We start from the raw sequence: 27232 nt of genomic DNA on the forward strand, positions 1-27232 counted from the left end.
TGCTGGGACTATCATCTTGATGTAGAAACACTGGATCATCTGCTGTTCTATTGTCCTTTGATACTTAACTTTTGGAAGTCAATATGGGGACAGATTAATACCATACTGGAGGCATCAATTCCATTGACGTATGCGGAATGTTATTGCATATTAAGCCCCCCCCCCCCCATGGACCGCTATAAATGCCGGCTTTTCCTAATTATGACTGGGATAGCCATGCAAATGATTATTCGCAATTGGAAGAATTAGGAACACCTTAGTTTTCCTTTCCGGTGGGCAAGCTTATGCTTAACTTATAAGTATGAGAAAATGAATGCTGACTTGCTGGGGCATAATAAGATTGGTTTGGGATCCATTGACGTCTTTTGTAGATTTGTTATAGTTGCCCTTTATCCTTTATTTTCAGTTGTTTTGCACCCACACATCTGGGGGGGGGATATATCTTTTGCTTTGGTAATGTTAGATGGGGGAGGGAATTTTATTTTTTGTATAGATTCTGATTGTTTATAAGTGCTTATTTGATTATTATTATTTGTATGTAAATTGTATTGCACTTTTTGTTGGCATTAAAAACTAAATAAAGTTGAAAAAACCCAACAGTGGTCCCAGCACATGTCCCTGGGGAACGCCACTATTTATCCTTCTCCACTGAAGGGTTGAAGAACGCTGCTTTGCACTATAGATAAGACAAAATATGTGACTTTTCACTAGCTGTTTTAAAATGGTACTTTAAGCCATATTAAATTATTGGCTTAGCATAATCTGTAAATGACAGTTGACTTGCACACCATGCATATTTTGAAGCTGGGATGAAATTCTGGCGTGACTTGCCTTCAAGAATTTTGGCCTCATTGTGTCTCGAGATTGTTTAAATTAAACAGCTTGGCCCAAATTAGATATCTTGAGTTAAAAAAACCCTAATAACAACAACCTTGGTTAGCTACCCCTGTGAAAAAATGTTTAACCTTGCCAAATCATCATCTTCCTTTGGTATTGAGCTGTCAGCAAGTAACTGTCTTCTATGCTGATACAGTAGAGCAGGAATAGACAATTCCGGTCCTCGAGAGCCACAGGCAGGTCAGATCTTCAGGATATCCACAATAAATATGCATGAGATAGATTTGCATCTCAAGGAGGCAGTGCATGCAGATCCATCTCATACATATTCATTATGGATAGCCTAAAAACCTGACCTGCCTCTGTGGCTCTTGAGGATCGGAATTGCCTATCCCTGCACTAGGGGATTGCTTGTGGATATAAAGAGATGTTGCTTTTCATAGGACTAAATTCACTAAGCAAACCGATCGTGTACCGATCGATTTGCGACCCGATTGTTCCCCGACCCGATTCACTAACCCTCTAGACCCGATCAACACCCGATCTGATCAGCGCTTGCAAATGAGGGAAATGGCATGCAAATTTTGTAAGGCAGCAATTCACTAAACAATTTATACTAAACCGATTGGGCTTGCCTATCAGAAAAGAAGCGACTGCTGAAGACCAGTTGCTTCTATCCTGGCCAACTCTCCTGCCCTTTAAAATCACGGGCTTGCAATGCTTTTAGCAGAATATATATTCAGCAAAACGCATTTTAAGCCTGTGATTTTAACCCGACAGTGTCCCTCCTCCTCAAACAAAAAAAAACTTGCCCACCCACCCCTCCCTGAAGCGAAGGAATATGACAGGAGGGATGCCAACTCCCTCCTGCCATCACAAACTTGGCCGGGCCACCCCCCCACGGCCAGGCCTACCTGCCAGGCCCATCCCCTCCCCATACCTTTAATTCCGTTGGGAGCAGGAGGGTGCCCAGTCATTCCTGCTCCTCAGGCCTCCTGTTATCTTCGGGAGAAGGAGGAAACGCAAAGTCCTCCTCTCTTGCTGCTCTGCTGGCCGATCTCGGCCTTAGGCCACGTCCCAGTGCATCAGGTTTTTGGCCAATCAAGGACTTCCTTAGACTCCTCCCTAAGGAAGTCTCTGATTGGTTGAGGCACCCCAGGCCCCTCCCAAGGGAGGAGCCCGAGGCGCCTCAGCCAATCATGGCCTTAAGCCTATCCCTGTGCATCACATGATGCACCGGGGCATGGCCTAAGGCCAGTATCGGCCGGCAGAGCAGCAGGAGTAGAGGACTTTGCGCTTCCTCCTGCTCCTGAAGATCACAGGAGGCCTGAGGAGCAGGAGGGACTGGCCACCCCTCCTACTCCCAGCGGTTTTAAAGGTACGGGGAGGGGGGTGGGTCCTGCCAGGAACCGGGAGGGGGCATCCCTTGGGTGGTAGGAGGGCATTGGCATCTCTTCTGCTATTTGTTTTTGGGGGTGGGGGAAATAGTTTAGATGGCAGGAGGGAACCATCCTGCCATAATTTTAAAAGCGGGGCACACAATTTGTTCGGGGAGGGAGGAGGAAGGGGCATTTGTCGGGAGAGGGAGGGGGGTTAATTTTTTTTTTTTTTTTAAATCGGGCTGATATTTTGCATGTATAAAACACACATAATATCTGCCCGATTAAAAAAAAATGTAAAAAGCCGGAAGAAGCCCTGACAGCAGTGACAGGAGGCTGCTTCTCCTGTCACTACTGTCAGGGCTCTAGCGATCTGTGCTGTCGGTTGGGGGCGTGTCAACGATCGTCTCCATTTGCATGCAGGCCTTTTGTGAATTTGTTGGCCTGCATGCAATCGGGCACGGATCGGACACGGAATCGGGGGTTAGTGAATCTAGCCCATAGTGTGGTGAAGATACCATCTATAAGCTAAAGAATGTGGTCTCCACACACACCCATAGGTGCACTCTTATTTGAAATCAACAAATACGCCTTGAGTCACTTAACAGAGAGACAAAAACAAGAATACTTTCATTGCAAGAGATTGCCTGGAGCATGCAGTACTCTTATCGAAACAGAAGAATGTGTGAATAGATAAGGACCTTAGGCCCATCTAGTCTGCCCAATTTAGATTTAAAAAAGTGTCCCAAATGGCTAAGTAATGCAAGAAGCTGGTTGGATGATGCCTCATTTTGATTTGCAGTGCACCAGGTTTATCGAATTTGCAACTTCAGCTCTCTCTTCACATTTAGTGTGGCCTTCATTGAAAGGACAATAAAGCAGAATATTTTAATGCAGCTGTCAGATCTTTTTTCCCCTCCCGCTTTCTAAGGGATTCTTTAGACTCAATGCCTTCCCTGGCCCTCCCTCTTCCCATATACAAAACTTAGTAAATCAATGGGATATGATTTGATTATAAAGAAAAATGGACAAGCTGCAGCCTCTAATAGGGAGCTTGTCTGAATTCTAAGCTATTTAAGTAATGAAATATTTAGCAGCACTTAGTGCTTCTGAGCAAATATCTTTATCTGATCCCGAAGGGATGTAGTGAAAGTAGGTATGGAATATTCGTTTGGTTTTATTTCTTTGCCTAACATAGTGTGTCTGCCATGTTTATACTTTATGGTTGCTGCTTTTTGGAAGCTGTTGTTTCTTTCATTGGGTCAAAATGGAGGGAAATTCATTAATATATTTATTTTCTAACTATCAGTATTTAATGAAATGAAAAGGTATAAGCTTATATAATTGGATCAGAAGAGTCGGTGCTAAGCTTCCTGCAGCTTCCAGTTCTTTGACATCTTCTAATTGCATTAGCATCTTGCTAGAATACGTTTTACTGCAGATTCTGCAGCAAACATTAGAGAATCTTGTCACAAACTTTCTGAAATTTCATGGGTTATGTCACAGATCTCTGTATGTGTCTGCTTATTAAATTATGTACAGATTTATTTTACTTCCTAAAAATAGTAATTTTCTGACAATTCTTGCCTGACCTGTTACAGTAGACTCTCAGTTAACCGGCACCCATGTGGATTGATAGATGCCAAATACATGTAGTTTCTGGTTGCTTGAGAGTAACTATTAAAAACAGGCCAAAAAGCCAAACTAATACTATACCCCATACTATGCCATACCATAAACTGTTCCAGACAAACTACTTGTGGTAGGAAAAACATGGGTGTAGTCAGGTGTGGTGTGCCAAGTTTACACTTCAGTTTCTGCCAGAAATTGATTTTATTTTCATTTTTATTTAAAGTATTACATTATTTCTTAGATTTTTTTTTCTGGTTGCTTGAGAGTTCTGGTTAACAGAAAGTCTACTGTAGCTTATTTTGCCCTTATTTTTTTTGGGGGGGGAGGGAGAATTGAAATCAGTGATTGGTTCTGGGAAGGAAGAAGGGAAAGGGAGTTGGAAGATAGGGTATGAAAAGGATTAGGTCCCAATTCCTGCCCCATTCTTTCTCTGCCATTTGGAAAACAGGTGCACCCGGGGACATATTGTAGAGGCAAGAAATGATCTCCAAAACATGTCCAATTTTTATTATGAGCTTCACATCTTTTATATCATTCATAAATCAGTGTTGTCAGCATGTGTCAGCATGTGACGTAAACACAAACCATATATGGACACAGGTCACATGAAACTTTAAAGACATCAGCATTTTTTCTATCTGGAGACTGAAGTCCAAAAGGTCAGAAAAGCCTTGGGCCAGCAAAACCTCTTAACTAAAACTGTTTGCAAATACGGCTTATAAAAACAATTGAAGTCACTCACAATAAGATAAGAACATATCTTTTCAAACATAAATGTCCTTGTACTATCTTCAAAGAAGGAAAGACAAACAGGGCCTGGCTTTCTTACAGCTTCAAAACATGGCCTAAGGACATGATACGTGTCCCTTCAATCCCTCTTACGTCATGAAAATGACGTCATAAATACACAGCATGAGCTGGAAGGGAGTGATACTCTAGATATGTCTCTCGAGGAAGGGTTTTTAAGGAGCTGTAATACGAATAACACAGTACATGAGCAGTCAAGACAAGAGTGCAGATAATAATAGAGATTATAACAATAAAAAGGTCTTTTACCCAACCCTGCATTCAACTAAAGTGCTGATCCCAAGAATTAGATAAATCAGAGTTACATTTGAGCTCAGCAAAGAGGTCTGCTAATTTCTGAATGTCCATAGTAGGACCTATATTGTAAGAAAGAAAAGTACAACAGCTTAAAGTAGTGGGAAGAATTTTTTCAGCTAGAATCATAGCTAGGGCCATACGATTTAACCATCTGAGAAGTGGAGCCTAATTGATCAGTAATACCTTGCAAGGCATCCCTAGAGTAGTTCACAAAGCGTTGCTGATTATAATAATTTTAATTAATCCAATCAACATTCTTATTAATAGTAATAAAGGGAATAAGGAACTCAAACCCAGCCTTAACCTGAGCTCGGGCCTTAAATTCATCTGGGACCCCTCTTGGGACCCCTATAGCATCTATGTATACATGTGATCAGATTTATATCGAGACAGAAAAGAGGAAAAACCATGTGAATAGGAAGGATGCCTTTCAGAAAAATATGCAGGAGCATGGTAACCTTAGCTAAAGTGCACTGGTCTATCCACTGGCTGGGTAGCTTAACAGGGAGCCAAAAGTCTCCATAAAGCCAGTAAAAGGGTGAAAATATGATGTTGCAACAATAGGGCATACCTATGAGCCAAGATAGAACAATAACCTGGGGGTAAATTACCTACAAAACTACCCTGTGTCAGATTAGAAACATGACATGTGTAATTGCCCTTATAGATGGTAATGGCAATATCAAGCTTTTGCTGTCCTGGCAACAAAGGGTATTTAGAACACTACAGTGCACAAAGGGGATAGGTAAAATTAGAGGCGGTAGATAGATCCCATAAGAAAACTGATGGGTCGGATAGCTAGACCCACCCTTAAACCACATGTCCATAATGTACATACCTTCATCAGTAGGTCTAGGGTTGTCAATAGTAAGAGAAAGCTTAATAATTTGTGCAGGAACACTTTTCCTATAACAGTTTCCAACCTTATGAAAGGTCATACAAGTAAGCAGTGATTTACCATTTTGGTCCACTGTTTTTTTCAGAGTATTTTCTAGTTTATAAGCCCAGTCAGTATCAATATTCCACCCTACCACTCCCCAGAATGCACACTTATCCCCCAACGTGAGTCAGTAAAATATATATCTTTAGTTTTTAGGAATCTCTGAGGACCAATGGCACAGCCTTGGGATATCAATTGATGAACAGTCCACAATGTCACAATACTCAAAGGAGAAGGTGGCAACTTGCACACTGCTGGAATTATACCAAAGGGTAGCATACTGTCTGTCTTTCTGGATTCCAAGTGAAGGACAGCCTTTGCGAGGGAGTAGTCCAGCTTAACGTGTGTTCGCAAAGAGGTGCCGGGGGTGTTGTTTACAGCAGGAGTGTCATTTACAGATGGGTATGGGCAGAAAGTGTCGTGGACCCAGAACACATCATCCCTGTAGACCCAGTTAGAAATGATCCATACAGGGAGAAAAACTAGCAGCAGCGTTGCCAGTAAGAGAATGATAAAGTTGGTAGAATGCTGCAATGAGATCATCATGTTGTTCCACTGGAGGAGGTGAAATCTGCGCAGGGAAGACTTGCTTCTGGGGTTTTAGGTTAACCCTCTTCAAGCGACTTGCGTGGATCCAAACAGGACACTCCTCAGTGAGTGCAGCGGGCCTGGTCACAGCGATCACAGTAGTGGGAAGGCCAAAGAGGAAATCCGTCTGCTTCCGATCCTTGGAAAGCTTCTGGACAATCACCAGGCTGGAAAAAATGGGTAGGAATCTGTGGAGAGAAAGGAGAAGTGCAAGACACGTTTCTTTGAACAAGCCCTAATATTTCAATTAGCTTTTGGACGTATTCCTCCTGTATCAAGGGAAAATCTACCCATGGGGCGGGAAAAGGTCATCCGTGAGAATCTCAAAGGGAGAGCAGCCAGATGTCTATGCATACAGAAAGAGATACTTGAAAAGAAATGCTTGAAAAGCATTCCAAATATCATTCAGCAGCTGTACTCCAATGTGATCCAAATAAGAGATAGAAAACGAGAAAGAAACCATGTTGCCTGTACTGAATGTGGCAACATGTAACAATACCAATTCATTTACTTGATATAGCTATGGCAAAAGAGAGACAATACTCAGTTACTTAAGAACAATACTTAATTGAACAATCCAAAAGGATATGTTTTTTTCGTGCTGCATATAACTTATTATGCACTTCAGAGAGACCATACTGATGTAGTGAATGTATTCAGAAATGTATATTGAATGGATCATATGTAGGGAACATCACGAAATAAACGCTGTATAAAGTAAAACTTTTTTTTTTTTTTTTTATTTAATATTTATTGAATTTTTCAATATAATCAAGCATAAAACTTGTACAGAAAGGAAATTCAGCATGAAATTAATACAATTGAAAAGATATATAAAAGAATATCAAATATAAGCATAAATTTCTACTCAAGTCCTCAATCAGATCCAAGAGGGGTAATAGGCGAATCAAAGTAATTATATTTAAACCAAGCAATAACTAGTTGAATGAGATTAAAGCACCCTTTCTTAAACTAAGCACTTTCTTTCTCCAGAGATGCAGTTGAGAGAAAGGTTGTCAGTTGAGATGGCTCAAAGAAAACATATTTATGAGAATGATAATTAATAACACATTTACATGGATGTCGCAAGTAAAAGGTCGCCCCCAGAGATATAACACCAGGTTTCCTTAACAAAAATTCTCGTCTCCTTCTCTGTGTATCCCTAGCCAAATCTGGGAACATCTGAATTTTACAACCTAAAAATTCTTTGTGTTTATTTTTAAAGAAGAGTCTCAGCAACCAGTTTTTATCTGGTGCGAGAGCTACTGTCAAAAGTAAAGTGGCTGGGGTCACCAATTCTCTATCAGACATTTCCAAAATATTAGATATGTTCATTAAGTCAGATCCCATTTTCTGTTGTTGTTGGTCTTGAGTTTTATTTGGAAGGTAATAGACCTGCGTAAATGGTGGTAACATCTCTTCAGAAAGTTCCAACACTTCCGTCATATAACGTTTCAACATTTCCCTTGGGGCTATCATAGAAGCCCTAGGGAAATTTATCAGTCTGAGATTATTATTACGAGAGAAATTTTCCATTGCCTCCATCTTCCTTCTTAGGTTAGTATTGTCTTTAATTAATGTCTCAGTAATTTGTTGGGAGACTTTTAATTCTTGACAGACATTCTGTACTGAAGTTTTTGAGTCCTCAAGTCCAGTCTTTAAATTTTTTATCTCAATTTCATGGTTATTAAGTTTCTTTTCTAATTGTTGTAGTTGTGGGTTTATAGATCTTGCCAAATTGGCCACAAGATCCCACAGAGAATCTAATGTAACCTCTCGGGGCTTCTCAATTTGAAAAGGTTGTAAAGGTTGTAATTTTAATTTGGTTAGCTCACCCTCTGGCAGCGTGTCTCCTACGGCAGTCTGTCGAATTCTCTCATCCCCCACTGCTTTCTCCTCAGTCTCCTCGCTCAGACTCCTCTGCACCGGCAGGGAGTCCTGCCACACAGTTCCCCTGTTGTTCTCCTTAGCCTCCGGGAGGAGGTGAACTCCGACCTCAGGAAGTACCTCCTCTCGCGGGGAACTGGTTGACTGAGGGCGTGGGGGAGGTGCTCTTACTTCGGGGCTCAACGATGTCTCCGGCCCCATGGAGAGCGACACAGATGCGCCTCCACCATGCGTCTCCCGCGGGGAACTCCCCGAAGCTGTCGGCGTGCCCTGCATTCTCCTCATCAGTTCCTCGATGTTTCCGAAGACGGCCGTTCTGGAGCGCTGCGAGGCTCCAGCAGCGCTGCGTCCCCTCCTCTTCGGCATTATAAACCAGGTAAATAGTTGCAGTAGACAAAAATATTTTAAGGAGCTTCAGGGAGAGTGAAGCTCAAACAACTCCTCGTGCGGCCATCTTGGATCCCAAAAACCCCGTAAAACTTTTTCTTAAACACATAACCCTTAACTAAACTATATTCAGAATATAAAAGCTATAAGTAAAAGAACATTGCGCAGTTAGACTAGTAAGAAGTGGAAAAAGAGCTCTAGAAATGGCCAATATTATGTATCCTGGGGTACCCACTAAACTAAAACAAGTAGACATGACACAGACAACACATAAAGTTTTAAGCGTGGAGCTATTACTTCATCTGTCAAGTGTGCAGGGCTGAATTTAACTCTGCGAATAAACACATTGATATAAAAAACCAAAACTTACAAATAATGTATATCATAACCATCTCATATTTGGAAAAAGGCATAAAGCTAATGTCTCTTTGGAGCGTCTCTATCTCTGCAGTGATAAAGAGGACCCTTGGAAAACATTAGAAATATCTGTGCCAAAACTGATCTGGGATGGCTATGTATACATCCGGACAAAACATTTTAAATTAGCAACATCCTAATTTCAGCTAAAACAATAGAAAGGAATTGTGTTTTCCAATTTGTTTTCAAGTCACAAACGTGCCAGCTGTAATTATCGAGCTATATATATCTGTATCAAGGAGCAAAAGGTCAAGAATGAAAATATCACTAGCAAGAAGTTAAAATGTCGAGCAAGCACTACGATAACCAATACCATGATATTGGGCAATGAATAAGGGAGAGCTAGCAGCTGGTATCCAGGGTTTCCCCTCTTTGCACCAAAGTCCGTCCAAAAGGGCGGCTTTGGGCACCTGCCTGCCAAACGCCAGGCATCAAGTTCAGAGAGGGGGGGGGGTAACAAAGGACTAGAAGGGAAGAGAATCCTGTTCACCTGTGAGACCCAGGAGCCCATTTAAAAGAAGGGCTTGGACATCGTGAAAAGTGTGAAGGGTAATGGGGTGACCAAGGGTCAAAGGAGTAACCATCTCTACCACCATAGCACAAGCAGCCAGGGCTTTCTTGAACAGGAGTGACTATAGAAAAAAAGGCAACAGAGCGTAACTTACCGCCATGTTCTCCCTTCATGGTGTTACAATAGTCCCAAACAAAGAGATAAAACATGTGGGCATAAGCAGGAGAACCCAAACCTGAGCTAGAAACCAAAGCACATTTCATGAGTCCATCTGATAAGAGCAGTCATTTCAGAAACCAGGGTCTGTCTCAGAATCTGGTCATAGAAGGAACAAGCAGAGATCCATTGGCAGCAGTGACCAATCATAGCAAGAAAAATAAGCATGTCTTTCTTGGTAGCTGGGCGGGGCAGACCCAGAACAGCAGCAGTGCGGAAAGTGCAGATTTTCCTCTGACCATGAGACAGGACAAAACCCAGGTATTTCACTTCAGATTTACACCAGTGCAGTTTATTTCGTGACACCATGTGACCACACACAGACAACCATTGTAAAAGGTGCAAACTAACAGCCTGACATGTCTCCTGAATTATGGAACACAAAAAGATGTACAAAATAAGGACAGGACCATGAGGGGCAGTGCATGACTGTAGAATAGCCCGAAGGGCAATGGAGTCAACATAGCCCTGGGGCATTCCACACCAGGTATACTGTTGCGTAAAGGTGAAGGCAAAAAAGAGCTGAAAAGCCTCACCAACAGGGACTAAAATAAAACATTCGTTAGGACAATGACAGGAAAAAAAACATTGGCTGCCGGTGGAATGGAGGAGAGAAAGAAACATAAGAAAACAGCCCTAAAATCTAGGATGAAACGGGAAATGCCATCAGCTTTAACAACAGTAACAAGCAGTGGAATCATGATTCTCACCGTACTGCTTGATAAAAACAAGAATAAGTAACTTCAAAGAAGCACTATAGGGGGTCAGTGTAAGCCCAAACTGAGAAGTCTGGGGGAAGGGGCAAAAGCATTCATGCACGGACCCTGATAATGAAAGCAAAGAACAGAACATGCAGATCTGTCTTTGGCAGACAGCCAGATGGTCAGTGAAAAAAACATTAGCTTTACCCCGCACAAGAAAGAAAGCCTCTAAAACGGAATTTTTTCTTTTTCTTTTTTTTTTTTTTGTTATGATCCAGCACAGGACACAAAGGAAGCAGCCGTAGAAGAAACGCACAAAATTAGTCAGGATCAAAAGGAAGACAAGAAATAGTGCTTGTGTACAAACTACAAGGGAAAGATCTTAGACTGATTCAAACAGCGCTTGCAATTCATTCCACATAACAGCATGTCCTACCTCATTGTTAAAGATGTGAGCTGAAGAAAGAATGTCATACACACACAGCCGTACAAGTCGCATTTGTCTAGGAGAATCCTAAGTGCCTTTATGACTCATTACAAAAACAATATAACAATGCAAAAATATTCGCTTATTTTACCTTATAAGCGAGGTACAGTAATAAGAGACAATAAAATCTTATACTCTATAAAAGTTTTAACCTTACAAATGACAGAGTGGGCAGGGGGGAGTTCTATAAATAAGTTCATTCTTCCCGAAAGAATGGCAGCTGCTTATATTCACGAGGGGCGCTTACCGAAAGTACCCCGAGATTTTTCCCCAAAAAAACTCCATAATAGAACCCAAAGCTTGAACTTAAAATAAGGGGTGGGTACAGGTCACCACTACCTAGTGAGTATTAAAGAACAGAAAAAATTCAGAAATACTCACAAAATATTGGTGATATCATCTGCCCATCGCGGACGTGCCCCAAACTGAAAAGGACTAGGTCCCAATTCCTGCCCCATTCTTTCTCTGCCATTTGGAAGACAGGTGCACCCGGGGACATATTGTAGAGGCAAGAAATGATCTTCAAAACATGTCCAATGTTTATTATGAGCTTCACATCTTTTATATCATTCATGAATCAGTGTTGTCAGCATGTGTCAGCATGTGACGTAAACACAAACCATATATGGACACAGGTCACATGAAACTTTAAAGACATCAGCATTTTTTCTATCTGGAGACTGAAGTCCAAAAGGTCAGAAAAGCCTTGGGCCAGCAAAACCTCTTAACTAAAACTGTTTGCAAATACGGCTTATAAAAACAATTGAAGTCACTCACAACAAGATAAGAACATATCTTTTCAAACATAAATGTCCTAGTACTATCTTCAAAGAAGGAAAGACAAACAGGGCCTGGCTTTCTTACAGCTTCAAAACATGGCCTAAGGACACGATACGTGTCCCTTCAGGGTAGAGAATGGATGGGGGCACAGAAAGAAGTAAATTATATAAGGGGGTGTTGGGGGAAAAGCATCTGGGAATAGAGAGAAAGGAATTATATTTTGTAGTTTAAGTACAGTTTTATGTATGAAACAATGTAAGATAGTGGAACTTTCAGCATGGATATAGAGCAGGGGTGTCAAAGTCCCTCCTCGAGGGCCGCAATTCAGTTGGGTTTTCAGGATTTCCCTAATGAATATGCATGAGATCTGTTAGCATACAATGAAATCAGTGCATGCAAATAGATCTCATGCATATTCATTGGGGAAATCCTGAAAACCCGACTGGATTGTGGCCCTCGAGGAAGGACTTTGAGACCCCTGCTGTATAGAGACGGGCTCATCTTCTACAACAGGGGTGTCAAAGTCCCTCCTCAAAATTGGCGGAGCTCAAATCCTTTGGAAGAACTGGATAATTGCAGGCATTAGATCTCTAGAAGATGTTATTTCAGAAGGTAAACTGCTGGATTTTTCACAATTGCAACATAGATTTGGTCTTAATAAAACACAAAGTTTTAAATGATTGCAATTGAAGCAGGCCATTCAGGTTGGGTTCCCTGAATGGAAAACATTAAATAATCAATATAGTTTAAAGTTCTTATGTTTTCAAGCAGACTTCCTAGGACATCAAGCCGCATTGTGGTATAAATTAATATCTGGATATTTGAATAAAAAACCAAAAAATGGTCTAAGAGATATTTGGAGCATTGAGATTGGACATCAGATTAATGCATCTCAATGGCCACTAATTTGGTCTTGGAGAATGGGATGTACAGTGTCAGCATCTATGAGACAAACTTGGTTCTTTTTATTACATAGAGCTTTTTGGACCCCTACACGTTTGCAAAAATTAGACAGTTCTAAGTCCAATAAATGCTGGCACTGTAATCTAGAACTAGGGACATTAGATCATTTATTGTATCATTGTCCCTATATTAAAACTTTTTGGAATTCAATTTGGCCACAAATTAATAAATTGATGGAAAATCATATTGCAATATCATATGATACAATATTATTTGGAATGATGATGAGAAAAAAAAGTCAAATTTCATCAGAAAATAACAAGCTTTTATTAATTATGACAGGGGTTGCCATTCAGCATATAACCAATAACTGGAAGAATTATAACAACCTAAATTATACATTTTGGTGGAATACAATATGTCATATATTTAAAATGGAAAGAACAATAGCAATACAAAGAGGGACATATACTAAATTTATAAAAATATGGGGGCCATTGACAAAATACTGCAATGAATAAATAGTAGGATTTTTCTTCTTCTTTTCTTCTCTTAAGTATCTTTTTTATGACACACATAGAGGGGGGGGTAATGAAAATAATCTCTACAAAATATGTTATAATATATTATACAATATATAATGTATGAATGAAAAGTAATAGAAGGGTGGGGGGAGGGAGAGGGGATAAAATTTATTTAGAACATAATGTATTAGATATAAAAGTGATATTGTATATTTAATAATTGTATTCTAACATGTTGTACACTTTCTGTAAAAATTGAAAATTAAAAATATTATATTAAAGTAATAAAAGGGTGGGGGAGGGGGAAGGGGGAAAATCAAATTTAGATATATAATGTATTAGATATAAAAGTGATACTATGTATTTATCAATTGTATTTTAATATTTTGTACACTTTATGAAAAATTTGAAAATAAAAAATAATGGGAAAAAAAAAAAAGAGCCGCAGTCCAGTCGGGTTTTCAAGATTTCCCCAATTAATATGCATGAGATCTATTTGCATACAATGAAAGCAGTGCATGCAAATAGATCTCATGCATATTCATTGGGGAAATCCTGAAAACCCGACTGGATTGCGGCTCTCGAGGAGGGACTTTGACACCCCTGATCGAGAGGAAGAAGTGTGTAAAGTAGCTAAATGAAAATGACTAATGTGCTTTCTTGATTGCAGCCCTACCACCTATGTACTAGAAGATGATGAACCTCGCTTTATTGAAGAAGTAGATTACAGCGCTGAGAGCAATGATGAGCATGACGCTGAGCTGGCTGAAAATCTGGGCGACACGGAGTCTTCCACTTTGGAGGATGGGTTGTCTGATTCTGAGACAAGGACGTGTTTGCCTTGACCAAGATGCTGGGGATCTGATGCACAGGAAAACAGATGATAATGGGGCGATGGAAATGGCAAAAAGACTATCTAGACCCAGTTTGGTACCAGACAATAAATGTTTTTCTGAATTATGGTAAAATTGTATTTCTTTCATTTGATGCTTTTAGTCAGTATTAAATATTCAAAGGGCAAGATTTATTACTTTATTTTTGTTCCAAATAAACGTTGTTGCATGACTGCTTTTGTCCCCCTCCATCCATTCAAAGAAAACCAAATGGATTATAACTATAACTTGCAACATTCTGGTTGGAGCGTGCAAAATCTGTTTGTTTGTTTTTTTATATGATCCGGTACTTATTGAAGAAGCTGAATATGTACAGCTTGTTTTCCCTTTTTCCCCATGTACTGTAGCTATTGAAAAACAATATTTATTTCTTTAAAATCATGTTAACTGTTTTATTGTGTTTGAAATAATCCAGAGCTTGCTTTAAAACTGTCTTGCTATATTTACTACATTAAAAATATAGAAAAAATTGTAAAGTCAATTGTTGCTTATTTATTGATGCTGCCACCATATTAAGGTCGGAGTGTTTTTATAGCAGCTTTGATTGCAGATATACCAAGCAGATGCACATTTACTGAAATGTATGATCCTTGCACAGAGCCTGGCTTAGAAACTAGTTAAAAGGCTTTTATGAAGACCATTGTCACTTATAAACAAAGCTGGCAGTAAATCTTTCTCTTTTTTTAACTTAAGAAGGGTACTTTGCAAGGCCCCTACTCCAAAGAGTTTACAGTCCAAGTTATTGTAATTACTTTTGCTGTTGCTCGTTTATGTTTAGGTAGACTAGTAATTTATTCTAAGTTCAGTAGGTGAGCCAGGGTTAGAAGCCAAGAGGAGTACACTATTCTGTCCATGCCACCTCTCTTTAGTATAAATGTATCAATCATTACCTACTATAGTTATGCTAAGGGGCTGATTCTATAAAAGGTGCCTAACTTAATTGGCAAAATATTCTTAACAGCCTCAATAATTAGTTAAATAAATAAATAAATAAAATTAAGCAATGGGCACCTATTGCATGGCACATTGCAGGGTCTAATGCCTATGTGGGCGTTTCTATGGGCGGAGCATGACTTAGCGCTAAGCATGATTCTCCAAAAACTTAGGCGCTTGAAATGTAGGCCTTTAAAACCCTGGCCTACATTTTAGGCACCTAAGATTTACATAGGTGCCGTTATCCGTGATTCTGCAAATGGCACCTAAATGTAATTTGAGAAAGATCAATATGTAGAAGTTGAATGGAAAATATTAAATCTAATCACAAAAAAACCATCCAATGAAAAAAAATATACCACAATGGGTACAGAACTCAATAAACCACAGCAATCAAATTTAAAGATGAAGAAAAGACCTCAGTGTCATTAGGGATATAGACAACAGCTGATATCCCACAGACTAACCTGTTTCAGCTGGAATGTTAAAACAAGAAAACGCATCCTAGGTCAGAAAACTCCATCAGTTCTGTTTAATTCAAAATTTCTCAAAGTACTATCATTTGTAAATTGCAAAATAAACAGAACAAAAAACTTATCTGTCTGAAGTCCACTACATCATGGCCCCAAACTGAGGGAGCAGAGTTCTAGATCCTGGAGCATACACAAAAACCTTTGCGGTCAATGACCACCACTGTTATTAGATTTTCATACTCCACATAATGAGATTCCCAACAAGGCCCCTGTTTCGCACTAGCTTTATTAGGGTAATTGCTACAAAAACAATATAAACCTTCAAAATAAATTTTTAAAAAAGCAAAACTTGACTTACAGCAAAACTTATTCCGCTTCACGATCTGTTACAAAATGGCCTCTTAGCATCTAGTGTAGCTTAAGTAACATGATCAGCAATGTCATAACGTGATCAGCAATGTCATGACGTGATAACATCAGCATGACTTGCTTTACTCTTATCATTCATAAAAAATGAGAAGATACTTCATTTGAAAAAAACATATGACTGGTGCCATTTTTCTAGGCGCCATTTATAGAATCAGTCCATAAATGTATAAACTCTATCTAGTTATGAATGATAGCTTATTATAATGGGACAGTAACAAAAGGAAGCACAAATCTGATGCCCAGAAAGCATTCAAGTTAGAGTGGAAGAGTAACTTCGTCATTAAAGAAGCAGGTGATGATGAACCAGGCTGCAACCCTATTTGTCCCACTGACAACAGTGACAAGTCATTTCATCCTCTCTTGCCTTACGTACAAACTTAGATTATATGTGCGTTTGGGCAGGGAAAAGATGAACAAAGCAGCGCATGTTGGAGTTTATAATGTAATTTGCGTTTTGTGAGCCACACCATTTGGATTTTATTTTTTAATTTAAAAATCTGTATCCCGCCTAACCCTAGGCAGGTTACAAAATAAGCATACATAAATTATTAACACATGGATAAAAACCAACTCTCACAAACAGCAACATTCATACCTACATTCCCCTTTTCCATGTAAAACTCAATAATCTAAAAAATATAAGCATCCCCATATAACTGCACTATTTAAAAATTTGTTCTACAATCTTATTTCTTCTTTGATCAATTAGTCTAACATAAAGCAAATTTGTACAAATAAATGAATCTTAAGATGTCTGCGAAATTGCTCAATGTTTCAAAAATGCTCACTTCTGAATCCAAGCTCAAGCCTCCGGGTTCTATATATGGCAACCAGATTTGGTCATGCTTCTGAGATGGGCACATAACTTAATTGGCTAACAAGCTCTTGACATCAATAACTGAGTGCTAATAACAAATTAATAATGCTAATTTGCACCAATTAGGATTTGAGTACACATCTGGCTGAGGACCATTCTATAGTGCTGGGTGTCTACATTCCATAGCGCGTACCTCAAAATAGGATGCAGCCATGGGTGGAAGGGGGGGGCACATAGGCATGTCAGAGATGTTCTAAAACGGTGTGTGAATTTTTGCTGAATGATGGGTCATTGCGTCCAATTCCTTTTAGAAAATCATGCTTAGCACTGGTCTTTTCTGGTTCCCATTTTTGCACGCCAATTATAGAACCTGGCCCAAAGAGAGTTACAATTCAGGTACCGTGGTTCTTTCTCTACCTACAGGCTTACAATCTGAAGCAATGATGGTTAAACAACTTGCTCAGGGTCACTTTAATAAGAGAAGCGATATTTAAGCGCTTGGTCCTTGGCTCACTGCTCTAATACTGCATGTGACACAATAGTGTACACTATTCACATTCTGCTATTCAAAAACTACAATTCACAGTGTCTTTAAATAGGCATTTGCTTCAAAATCACATCAAAATCAATCAAAGTTCCACAGGAGAAACAAAAAGAACACCAACACAAGAGATGGAAGCTGTGGAGACACTTGATGCCTCTTGATGCCAAACTTTATTAAAGTACGTCACATAAAAGTCTTCAAGTGAAGGTGTTTAAAAACATCTAAATGATGCACAGAGAGAATTTGTGGTATAGACCCGACACGAGCCGTATTTCGGTCATATAAGACTTATAAAAGTATGAGTATGGTAAGTAAATAAAAATATGTATCTATAAATTGCCGATGTCCGGTAAACTATATAAAATATTTTAATTCAATTTACCAACTGGCCTCAAAATCTATAAAAATATTACTCTATTGAGCAGCTGCTCATAAAAGAGTCCTTTCTCTTATCATTGGCCGCTATGCAAATGGGGAGAAAAACCATTCATGCCCCTAAACCGGACAAAGAACAGTAGTTGTATTGAAAAACAAGAAGGTTATATTGAAAAACAAGGTTACTTAGCTCCAAGCAGTTCCAAAAGCACAGAATAACTGAAGTATCCACATCCACAATCTTTGGCTTATTGTAATCCATAAAAGGCAGGCTAAGTATAACATCACATAATCTCATCAAGAGATTCTGCAGGCCTTGTTTCATGGGTCACTGTGTCAGGAGACAACCCTCTCCGAAAAAATCAGAAACTGCTCCTCTTCACACCCCTCTCTACATAGTGGCCAATGATAAGAGAAAGGACCCTTTTTTGAGTGGCTGCTCAATAGAGTAATATCCTTATGAATTTTGAGGCTAGTTGGTAAACTGAATTATAATATTTTAAATAGTTTACCGGACATCGACATTTTATAAATACATTTTTTTGGAGTTCGTTGATACAACATTGTAGCTATCCTTTTTCAAATAATTATAGAGTAAATAATAATTACATGTGTGTATGTAAAAAGACCAAGAAACAGGAGGTGAGAGCCAGTGTGTGGTAGCCGATGAAATAGAACCAAGACAAAAACAATGTGACAACAACATGAGTCGGAGAACTTAGTGAATAAGGTCAAAATGGTAGTATCTGAGTGAAATCTATTTCAGTTGTGGTCAAGTGATCTTGGGAGAAGAGGGTAAGACTACTAAGATGGTGAGAATATCAAATGTGCAAAATGGTGCTAGGAGAGGATACAAAGAACATACTGAGGTTGAACCAAGATGTGTTATGCTTAATCAAAGAACGATGCAAAGGAAAAAAAAGGGAGGCGGGGAGGGAAGGACAAGGATAGAAAGATAATTGATGAAACCATATTAGTGTCTTTGAAAACCACAAATGCAGTTATGCTAGAGAAGCATACGAATCACTGTGCACTAAGGACATAATGAAAATGCTCCATCTGTCTGCCAAATTAGATTGCAAGCTCTTCTGAGTAGGGCCATCTATTGAATGTTAAATGTACAGCTCTGTGTACACCTTTCAGTAGTAGTAGTAGAAAAAGGATATGAGATAGAAGCAAATGAGCAATTCTGTCCAATGAATTTGCCCTTGCTTGGTATAAAGCAGTGGTCTCAAACTTGCGACCCGGGGGCTACATGCAGCCTGCCAGGTACTATTTTAAGGCCCTCGGTATGTTTATCATAATCACAAAAGTAAAATAAAACAGTTTCTTGATCATATGTCTCTTTAGCTAAAAATTACAATATTATCATTAAGACTTAGCCAAAAGGGAAGATTTATAAATTATAAAAAGTTTTACCTCATTCAAAATTGTCATTTCAAGTTTCAAGTTTATTTAAGATTTCATATACCGCCCAATCAGCCTTCTAGGCGTTGTACAATGTCTATGTGTACATGTATTGACTAAAAAACATATTTAAAATAATAATAATAATACATTAACAATTTTTTTCTGAGGCCCTTCAAGTACCTACAGATCCAAAATGTGGCCCTGCAAAGGCTTTCAGTTTGAGACCACTGGTATAAAATATTCTGCAAGGTCACTGGACTAGTTATCTATAGACAACTTCGGCTTCAGCAGATAGAGTAAGTTGAAAAGGTATACGGTGACAAAATGGTGCCTGTGTGATGCACTTAATAGGAGGAGGCATCGTAAGATAGATCTCAGGAGAGCAGGGGCTGTGGGTAAATTATGAGAGGTGTGTGAGTGATATTGTGCGTATATTTGAATCTGCAGGAAGAGGTTTGTAATGTAGGAAAATGAGCTTAGATAGTATGGAGGTGTGAATGGTGACAAGACATGGTGAGGTGGAGATTTGTCCTTTATTCATTCATTCAATTTTCTATACCGTACTCCCAGGAGAGCTCAGAACCGTTTACATGAGTTTATTCGGGTACTCAAGCATTGCTCTCTATCTTTCCTGGTGGACTCGCAATCTATTTAATGTACCTGAGGCAATGACTTGCCCAGGGTCACAAGGAGCAGTGCGAGTTTGAACCCACAATCCCAGGGTGCTGAAGCTATAGCTTTAACCACTGTACCACACTGTCATATAGGCATTCATTTCCCCTAAACACTCTTCCCTACCATTCCTGAACCAACTGTATCATCTTCTTCCATCCCACTCCCCATGCTTGCACTTTTCCTATCCCTTCTTTCCACCTCATCTTATACTGCCTTCATCTATCCTGCAGTCCCACTTTCCCTTGCATTATCTTTGGTCTCTTATTCCTCCTCTGTTTCCTCACCCCCTACATTGTCTCTCCCTTTTCCCTTCTCCCTCACATGCTTTCATCTTCCCTCCCAGCTTTGGAGGAACCAAAGTCAATGCCAGACAGACTTCTACGGTCTGTGTCCCACAAATGGCAAAAGACAGGGAAGCTTCAGGAACTCTAGTATTATAGATCACCTTATTGCCATATGCTGTGAGTAAGGGTGCTGGGCAGCTCTGGTTGGAGGGGGGGGAGGAGGGAAGCCATCTTGACTGTTAAGGTGAATATTGTCAGCAATACTTGGAGTCTTGGTTATAACCGCATATCAAACCCATCATGTTTGGCTGCCTATATGGTTGGCATGGCAGCATTTAAGAATGATAACTGGGGCCTGCACAGGGAGAAGTATGGCCCATAGGAAAAAGGAGGTATTGATGTCACTGTATAAGACTCTGATGATACCTCGTATAGAATATTGTGTACAATTCTGGAGACTGCACTTTCAAAAAGATATAAACCGGATGAAGTCAGTCTAGAGGAAGGCTCCTGAAATGGTCGGTCGTAGTAAGACATATGGGGGTAGATTTAAAGATCTCAATTTGTATACTTTAGAGGAAAGGCAGGAGAGGGGAGATATGATAGAGATGTTTAAATACCTATGTGGCAAAAATGTTCATGAGGCAAATCTCTTTCATTTGAAAGTAAACTCCAGAATGAGAGGGCATAGGATGAAGTTAAGAGGTGATAAGCTCCGGAGTACCGTATTTTTCGCTCCATAAGACGCACCTGACCTTAAGACGCACCTTAGATTTAGAGGAAGAAAACAAGAAAAAAACATTCTGAACCAAATTCTCCCTGCCAGATTCTATAACCAACCCCACACTCCTTGCCAGGCTCTGTATCCTGTCCCCCTCCCTGCCAGGCTCTGTACCCTGTTCCCCCCTCTGGTGGTCTAGTGGTAGGCTGGGACAGGGCACAGGGCAGGCCAGGACATGGCAGGCAGGCAGGCCTAGTGACAGGCAGGGCCCCCATCCTGAGGCAAGCAGGCAGGGCCCCCCCTTACCTTAATTCCTCCGATGGTCCAGCGCCATAGGGCAGGAGCTTTCAGCTTCCTGTCCTTCCCACCGACTGACTCCCAAATGGTCTTGGGTCTTGGTATTTTAATCACCCCCCCTCCCAGTACCTTTTTAAATCCCTCCGTCCGTAGATGGCTGTCTCATCCTACATTATTTCCTAGCCAGCGCCACACAGGTCAGGAGCGTAGAGACTTTTGTCTTTAAGATTTTTCTTTGGGGTATTTTGATATTGAAGTTTGAAAATACAAAATTACCTGTGAAAAGTTTTAAGATTCATTCAACTTCCATTTAACAGTCTTCTTTTACCAAGTCCAATAGAGGTCTTAATTTTGTAGTTTCTTGCTGCTACTCATTGTTATTCTTGATGCCATTCTAGTGACACTTCTTATGTCTAAATCTACTTCCTTTCCCTGTTCCAGAGGTCCTGTTTCAGAGAAGGCTACCGTTTGCAATGATATGGGAAATGTCAGCCACATTCTGTGTTTTTCATGGATCAATAATAGTTTACTATTTCAGAAAAGATGCATGCTATTTCCCAACAGTGAACCATCACGCATGCATGAACCACTGCACACATGCAAATGAGTGCATATGCGCATCAAATTGGGAAATGGCATGCCTTCCTTTTGAATAATTTACACTAATATCGAAGAATAACATTGCTCCCATTACAACATGCGCAAAAATATTTTAAAAATTTTAAAAAAACAAGAATAAAACGGTTAAAGCCAAAACTCCCACAACACAGGAAATGGCATGATATTTTTACTTTAAAATTTTTTTTGTACTATAGCATGCATAGTTAATTAATTTATCTCAGCTGTTTATTTCTACCAAAGCATTTATAATTACCTAGGCCTCCTTCTACGAAACTGCGATAGCAGTTTCTAGCGCAGGGAGCTGCACTGAATGGCCCACGCTGCTCACGACGCTCATTGAGTTCCTATGAGCGACAGGAGCAGCGCGGGCCATTCAGCGCGGCTCCCCACACTAGAAACTGCTATCGCAGTTTCATAAAAGAGGGGGGCTAGTGTATCTCAGATATTCTCTGTTCACCATAACTCGGTCATTGTACCACTAGCTTTCCAAATATGTCATAGAAACATAGAAGATGACGGCAGAAAAGGGCTACAGGCCATCAAGTCTGCTCACTCTGCTTACCCACCCCCTGTCTATGCCCTAATGACCCAATTTCCTTATCTTGACCCTCATAGGGATCCCACATGGGTATCCCATTTATTCTTAAAGTCTGGCACGCTGTCTGTCTTGTCCATGTTTGTCTTGACTATACTGTGTATGTACTCCTGTAACCTGTTCTGGGCTCTTTTGGGAGGACGGGCTAAATAAATAAATAAAATATGACATTTTTTCAGCTGCTCACCAATATTTCAAAGTAATTAATTTTTCCCATTCTCTCTTTATTTCATTGACTAGTAGGGCAGAGAGAAATTAGAGGGACACCATGTTATATTTATACTGAAATGCTGCCCTATCACAGCCAGTGAGGCTTTGCTTTATATCTCACACTTAACATCAAAACATTCTGTTTTAATAGATATTTGAGGCTTTGAGTCTTTCATTAATGTCAGCCCTCTTCTATCCTACTTATTGAGCTCTTTTATCCATGGCTCGGGACAGTACTCCTGGTGAAACTAAAGCTAATCAATTTACATTAGCTTTCTACAGAATGGCAGATTTATAAATGACTTTCTTGACTTCATATCAGCAAGGAAGCAGTGGCAAGCACATAGCCAACCTGATGCTGGGTGTGCTGAAGAAAGCTAGTCATTGATTTTTCAAATTGCACAATATGTCAAAACACAGCACTGTTGGGCAAAGGAGGTGCAGCAAACCTAGCTATGAGAAGTCATCATTCCAAAATCCTTTTATTTCCACGTAAGGACAATTCTATTAGGGCTTTATTAAGGGCCAAGAAGGCCTCAGGTTTAGGGTAACCATATGGCTCCAGAAAAAGGAGGACGGATTGAGACACCGGGTTTTACTTCCACTGAAAGCAATGGAAGTAAAACCCGGATGTCTCAATCTGTCATCCCTTTTCTGGATGTTGTGTTGTGTTGTAATTTGTGCTTGAAGTAAAACAAAGGTGATTAGTACAACAGTGATTTATAAGTATCACCTTGGATAAAAATATTCCCTTGCTGTTTTTTGATTATATCCCTTTTCTGGAACCATATGGTAACTCTATTCAGATTATAAATCAGGCTCCTTCTTACATAATGCTGATCACCAAACAACTCTCCCAATCACTGAGAGTAATCTGTGAGTCTAGCAAGAAAGTGGTTTCATGTCTCTTGTTACCTGATTTGTTTCTAACTTGGATCTTATGTTAAGCTCTTCACTTGAATCACAAATAAGAAAATAAAGGCAGAATAAATAATATAGGAGTAAGTTTGCACTAGTTTCATCATCTCATCTATAATAATAAAAGGGAAACAAAAGACACCTTAATGCTAGAAGTAGGGTTAAGTGACTTCCCTGGATTGGAATCACAGTGAGGACCAGTGGGAATCAAAGTGCAAAATGCTGCAGCCAGACTGACTACAGGAACATCAAAATATGATCATATTACACCCTGGCTTCAGAAGTTGAACTGGCTGCCAGTGGCATTTGGAGTACACTTCTCCCTCTGAATCCGCGGTTTCAGCATCCACGGATTGTTATTCGCAATTTTTATTTTTATTTTTAGATCTGTTTTCATTTTTCGGGCTATTTTTAAGCCCTCTTAGACCCCTCTTAAGCCTTACTTGGTGGTCTAGCGGGTTTTCAGGGCAGATCACTTATAGGAAATGGCTCCCGTAGTCTCTCAAGACTACGACGGGAGCTCACGGCAGCCATTTCCTTTGAGTGATCTGCACAGGGCAGGAGTGTAGGAAGATCACTCCTGCCCCGAAAACCCGCTAGACCACCAGGTAAGGCTTAAGGGATGCCAGGAGGAAGCAGGGAGTGGGTCAGAGCCGGCCCAAATATTATTCGCGGGCCGGCTCGGCCCCTAACTCATGTGGACATGGAGGTAGAAGTGTACAGTACAAGATTGCAATGATTTGTCATCAATTTTTGTATGGTACAATTCCAGAGCACTTTAAGAGCAAGAAGACTATTTACCAGCCTAAAAGGCTGTTGCGCTCTAAAAATTCTGCTTTGTTAAAAGCCAATGTTAAACCAAAATATGTCAAAACTTGTGCAATGACCTTTTGTTGCGCTGGGGTGAAATTATGGAATTCGCTGGTAGGGCGGCTAAGAAAATGTGCTGTCAGAGGAACTTTTAGAAAACTCCTCAAAATGCAAATGCTCTTTTATAGGGTCTGATTTGGCCTGATTGAGGATTAACTGTAAACTTAAATTTTGATGCTTTGTCTCTCTGTACTGTTTTTAGGTGTTATGTATGTGGATATACTGTAAACTTCCTGGGAACTAGACCAGGGGTGGGCAACTCTGGTCCTCGAGGGCTGGAATCCAGTCGAATTTTCAGGATTTCCCCAATGAATATGCATTGAAAACAATGCTTGCAAATAGATCTCATGCATATTCATTGGGGGAAATCCTGAAAACCCGACTGGATTGCGGCCCTCGAGGATCGGAGCTGCCCCCCCCCCACCCCCACCCCCGAACTAGATGGTATAGAAATTTTAAAAATAAAATAAATACATAAAGTCTGTTCCACAGGTTCTCAGGCCACTGCACTAACCATTTCTCCCATTCCATTGCACCTTGTGTGAGGAACAGCACTGGTTACCTATGCCAGTGGTTCCCAACCCTGTCCTGGAGGAACACCAGGCCAATTGGGTTTTCAGGCTAGCCCTAATGAATATGCATGAAGCAAATTTGCATGCCTATCACTTCCATCATATGCAAATCTCTCTCATGCATATTCATTAGGGCTAGTCTGAAAACCCGATTGGCCTGGTGTTCCTCCAGGACAGGGTTGGGAATCACTGACCTATGCCACAAAGAGTGCAGTTTAAGATTGCTGCGATTATACACCAGACATTGCATCACTCTTCCCCAAAGAGCTTACAAGAATTCTTTGAGATCTATAAACCGAGAAGAGAGCTTAGAGATGTAAATGGCATGAAATTAAGTTTGGAGGGTAGAATATCGACTATGCATGCTAGGATCGGAGCATCAATGATATCTGTGGCTGGCGTAGAACTATGGAATGTCTTGCCTGGTATCCTGTGGTTTTGTATGGGGAGGATGAATTTTAAGAAAATGATGAAAACTCAATTATTTGCCAATGCCTTCTTATGATAAGGTATATTTCAGTTGATAATCGCCTTTTAGAATTTTTTTTGACAGCTTGTATTTCTGAATTGATTGAATATTGTTGTATATTGTTGAATATTGTTGTATATTCCTGTTTATAACAGGGACGATTAATGATGTTGTTTAGACATGTCTATGTTATATGTGATAATCGTAGGGAAACAAGATTTTATGTATGTGATATGGAAACCGCATAGTTGTATGTGGTATATAAATTTTTTAATAAATAAATAAATTTAGACATTTTACTTTTTTATTTACCCCCCTTTTTTTCCCCCAAACTGTAGTGCGTTTTTTAGTGCCGGCCGCAGCAGTAACAGCTCCAACATTCATAGGAATTCTATGAGCGTCGGAGCTGTTACGGCTACAGCCAGAGTTAAAAACCACGCTACGGTTTTATAAAATGGTTTTCAAAACAATTTTCTTATTGCCTGTTCAAATTCTGTGACTTGACAGTTATATATTAGCGAAGTTTTGATGCAGTTGAAAAAGAAAAACATACATTCAATTCGTTTTTCTTTGTTTTTGAGTTTGTACTGCAGAGTCAAGATGCATGAAGTTTTATCAGAAAAATGTTTTGCCACCATCAGGAGTACCACAGGGCTCTCCTTTATCGCCTATTTTATTCATCACTAGGAAAAAAATTAGAGACGGCAGGTTATCATGTGTTTATCTATGCTGCTGATATTACTGTCTTGTTTCAATTGGATAATATATTAGAAGATATTAATCAGAAAATTTCACAGTGTTTTCACTTGATTACAGATTGAATGGATGCTTCTTATCTGAAATGGAACAAAGATAAAACTACCCCTCTCCCTCCTTTTTTATCAAGCAGCGGTAGAGCATTTTAGGTAAATACTGTGGCACTCATTCAATTCCTGAGTGTCGGAGCATTTATCTCACCAGCCAGCGCTAAAACACTCTGCCACGGCTTGATAAAAGGTGGCCTAAATGTTTATTAATTGTTTCCAAAGACACACAAGGGGAAGGTTTAACTCTTAAAAGTAGATTGTATTCATTATACTGTTAGAATCATCTTTAAAACTGCTGGGAATTATTCTAGGCAGCAAACTGACTATGGAAACTCAGATTAATTATCATGCTAGAAGTGCTTTTTGGAGTTTAAGAAAACATAGAAGTATTTGAAAATATTTACAACAAAAGATCAATTTAGATTGGCAGTGCAAGCACTAATACAGCTACTCTTCAAGCACTGACTTACCCGGTTAATAACCACCCGGACTTACGACCAGCTCTCTGACCTGTCAGTGGAAACAGTGAAGTGGGGCAGGAGTGATGTTCCTATGCTCCTACCCCATGAAAGCTGCGATCAACAATGGCCACCTCAAGTTCCTGCGGTCTCGCAAGACTGCCGAAGGAACTCACAGCAGTCATTTTTGATTGCAGCTTTCATGGGGCAGGAGCGTAGGAAGATCACTCCTGCCCCGCTTCACCACTAGACCATCAGGACTTTAAGGTAAGGTTGGGAAGGGTCCAAGAATTAAGACACTCCTCACTTAGGTCCCCTTTTATCAAGCTGTGTTAGGGTTTTTTTTTTTAAATTGACGGCCACTGCAGTAAAAGCTCCCACACTCATAGAATTCCTAAAATAAACCATCTGTTGAATCACATGACCCTAACACCCTCCCCCAAGAATTGTTGTTAAGTTCCATCGACTCACATTCAAGTCCTAGCGACTAAGTGAACATCATCAAGTTTTTGTGGCAGAATACAGAAGTAGATTGCCGGGCCTTTCTTCTGCACAGTATACATTCGATG

At 40.0% G+C, this 27232-nt stretch overlaps 1 protein-coding gene across 3 annotated transcripts in view; it reads left to right on the forward strand.

The window, feature by feature from the left end:
* The window catches only part of AGTPBP1 (ATP/GTP binding protein 1), a 325031-nt gene extending 310385 nt beyond the window's left edge, over positions 1-14646 (forward strand). For 2 of the 3 annotated variants that reach the window (XM_033927773.1, XM_033927792.1), the window contains one exon: positions 13964-14138. In XM_033927773.1, coding sequence (XP_033783664.1) covers positions 13964-14138 — 175 coding nt within the window. Of the gene's footprint in view, positions 1-13963 lie in introns of all 3 variants that reach the window. The other variant, XM_033927782.1, reaches the window with a different exon arrangement.
* The last annotated feature ends 12586 nt before the right edge of the window (positions 14647-27232 follow it).

This window comes from Geotrypetes seraphini, chromosome 1 (assembly GCF_902459505.1).
Source record: "Geotrypetes seraphini chromosome 1, aGeoSer1.1, whole genome shotgun sequence".
Classification (NCBI taxonomy): Eukaryota; Metazoa; Chordata; class Amphibia; order Gymnophiona; family Dermophiidae; genus Geotrypetes; species Geotrypetes seraphini.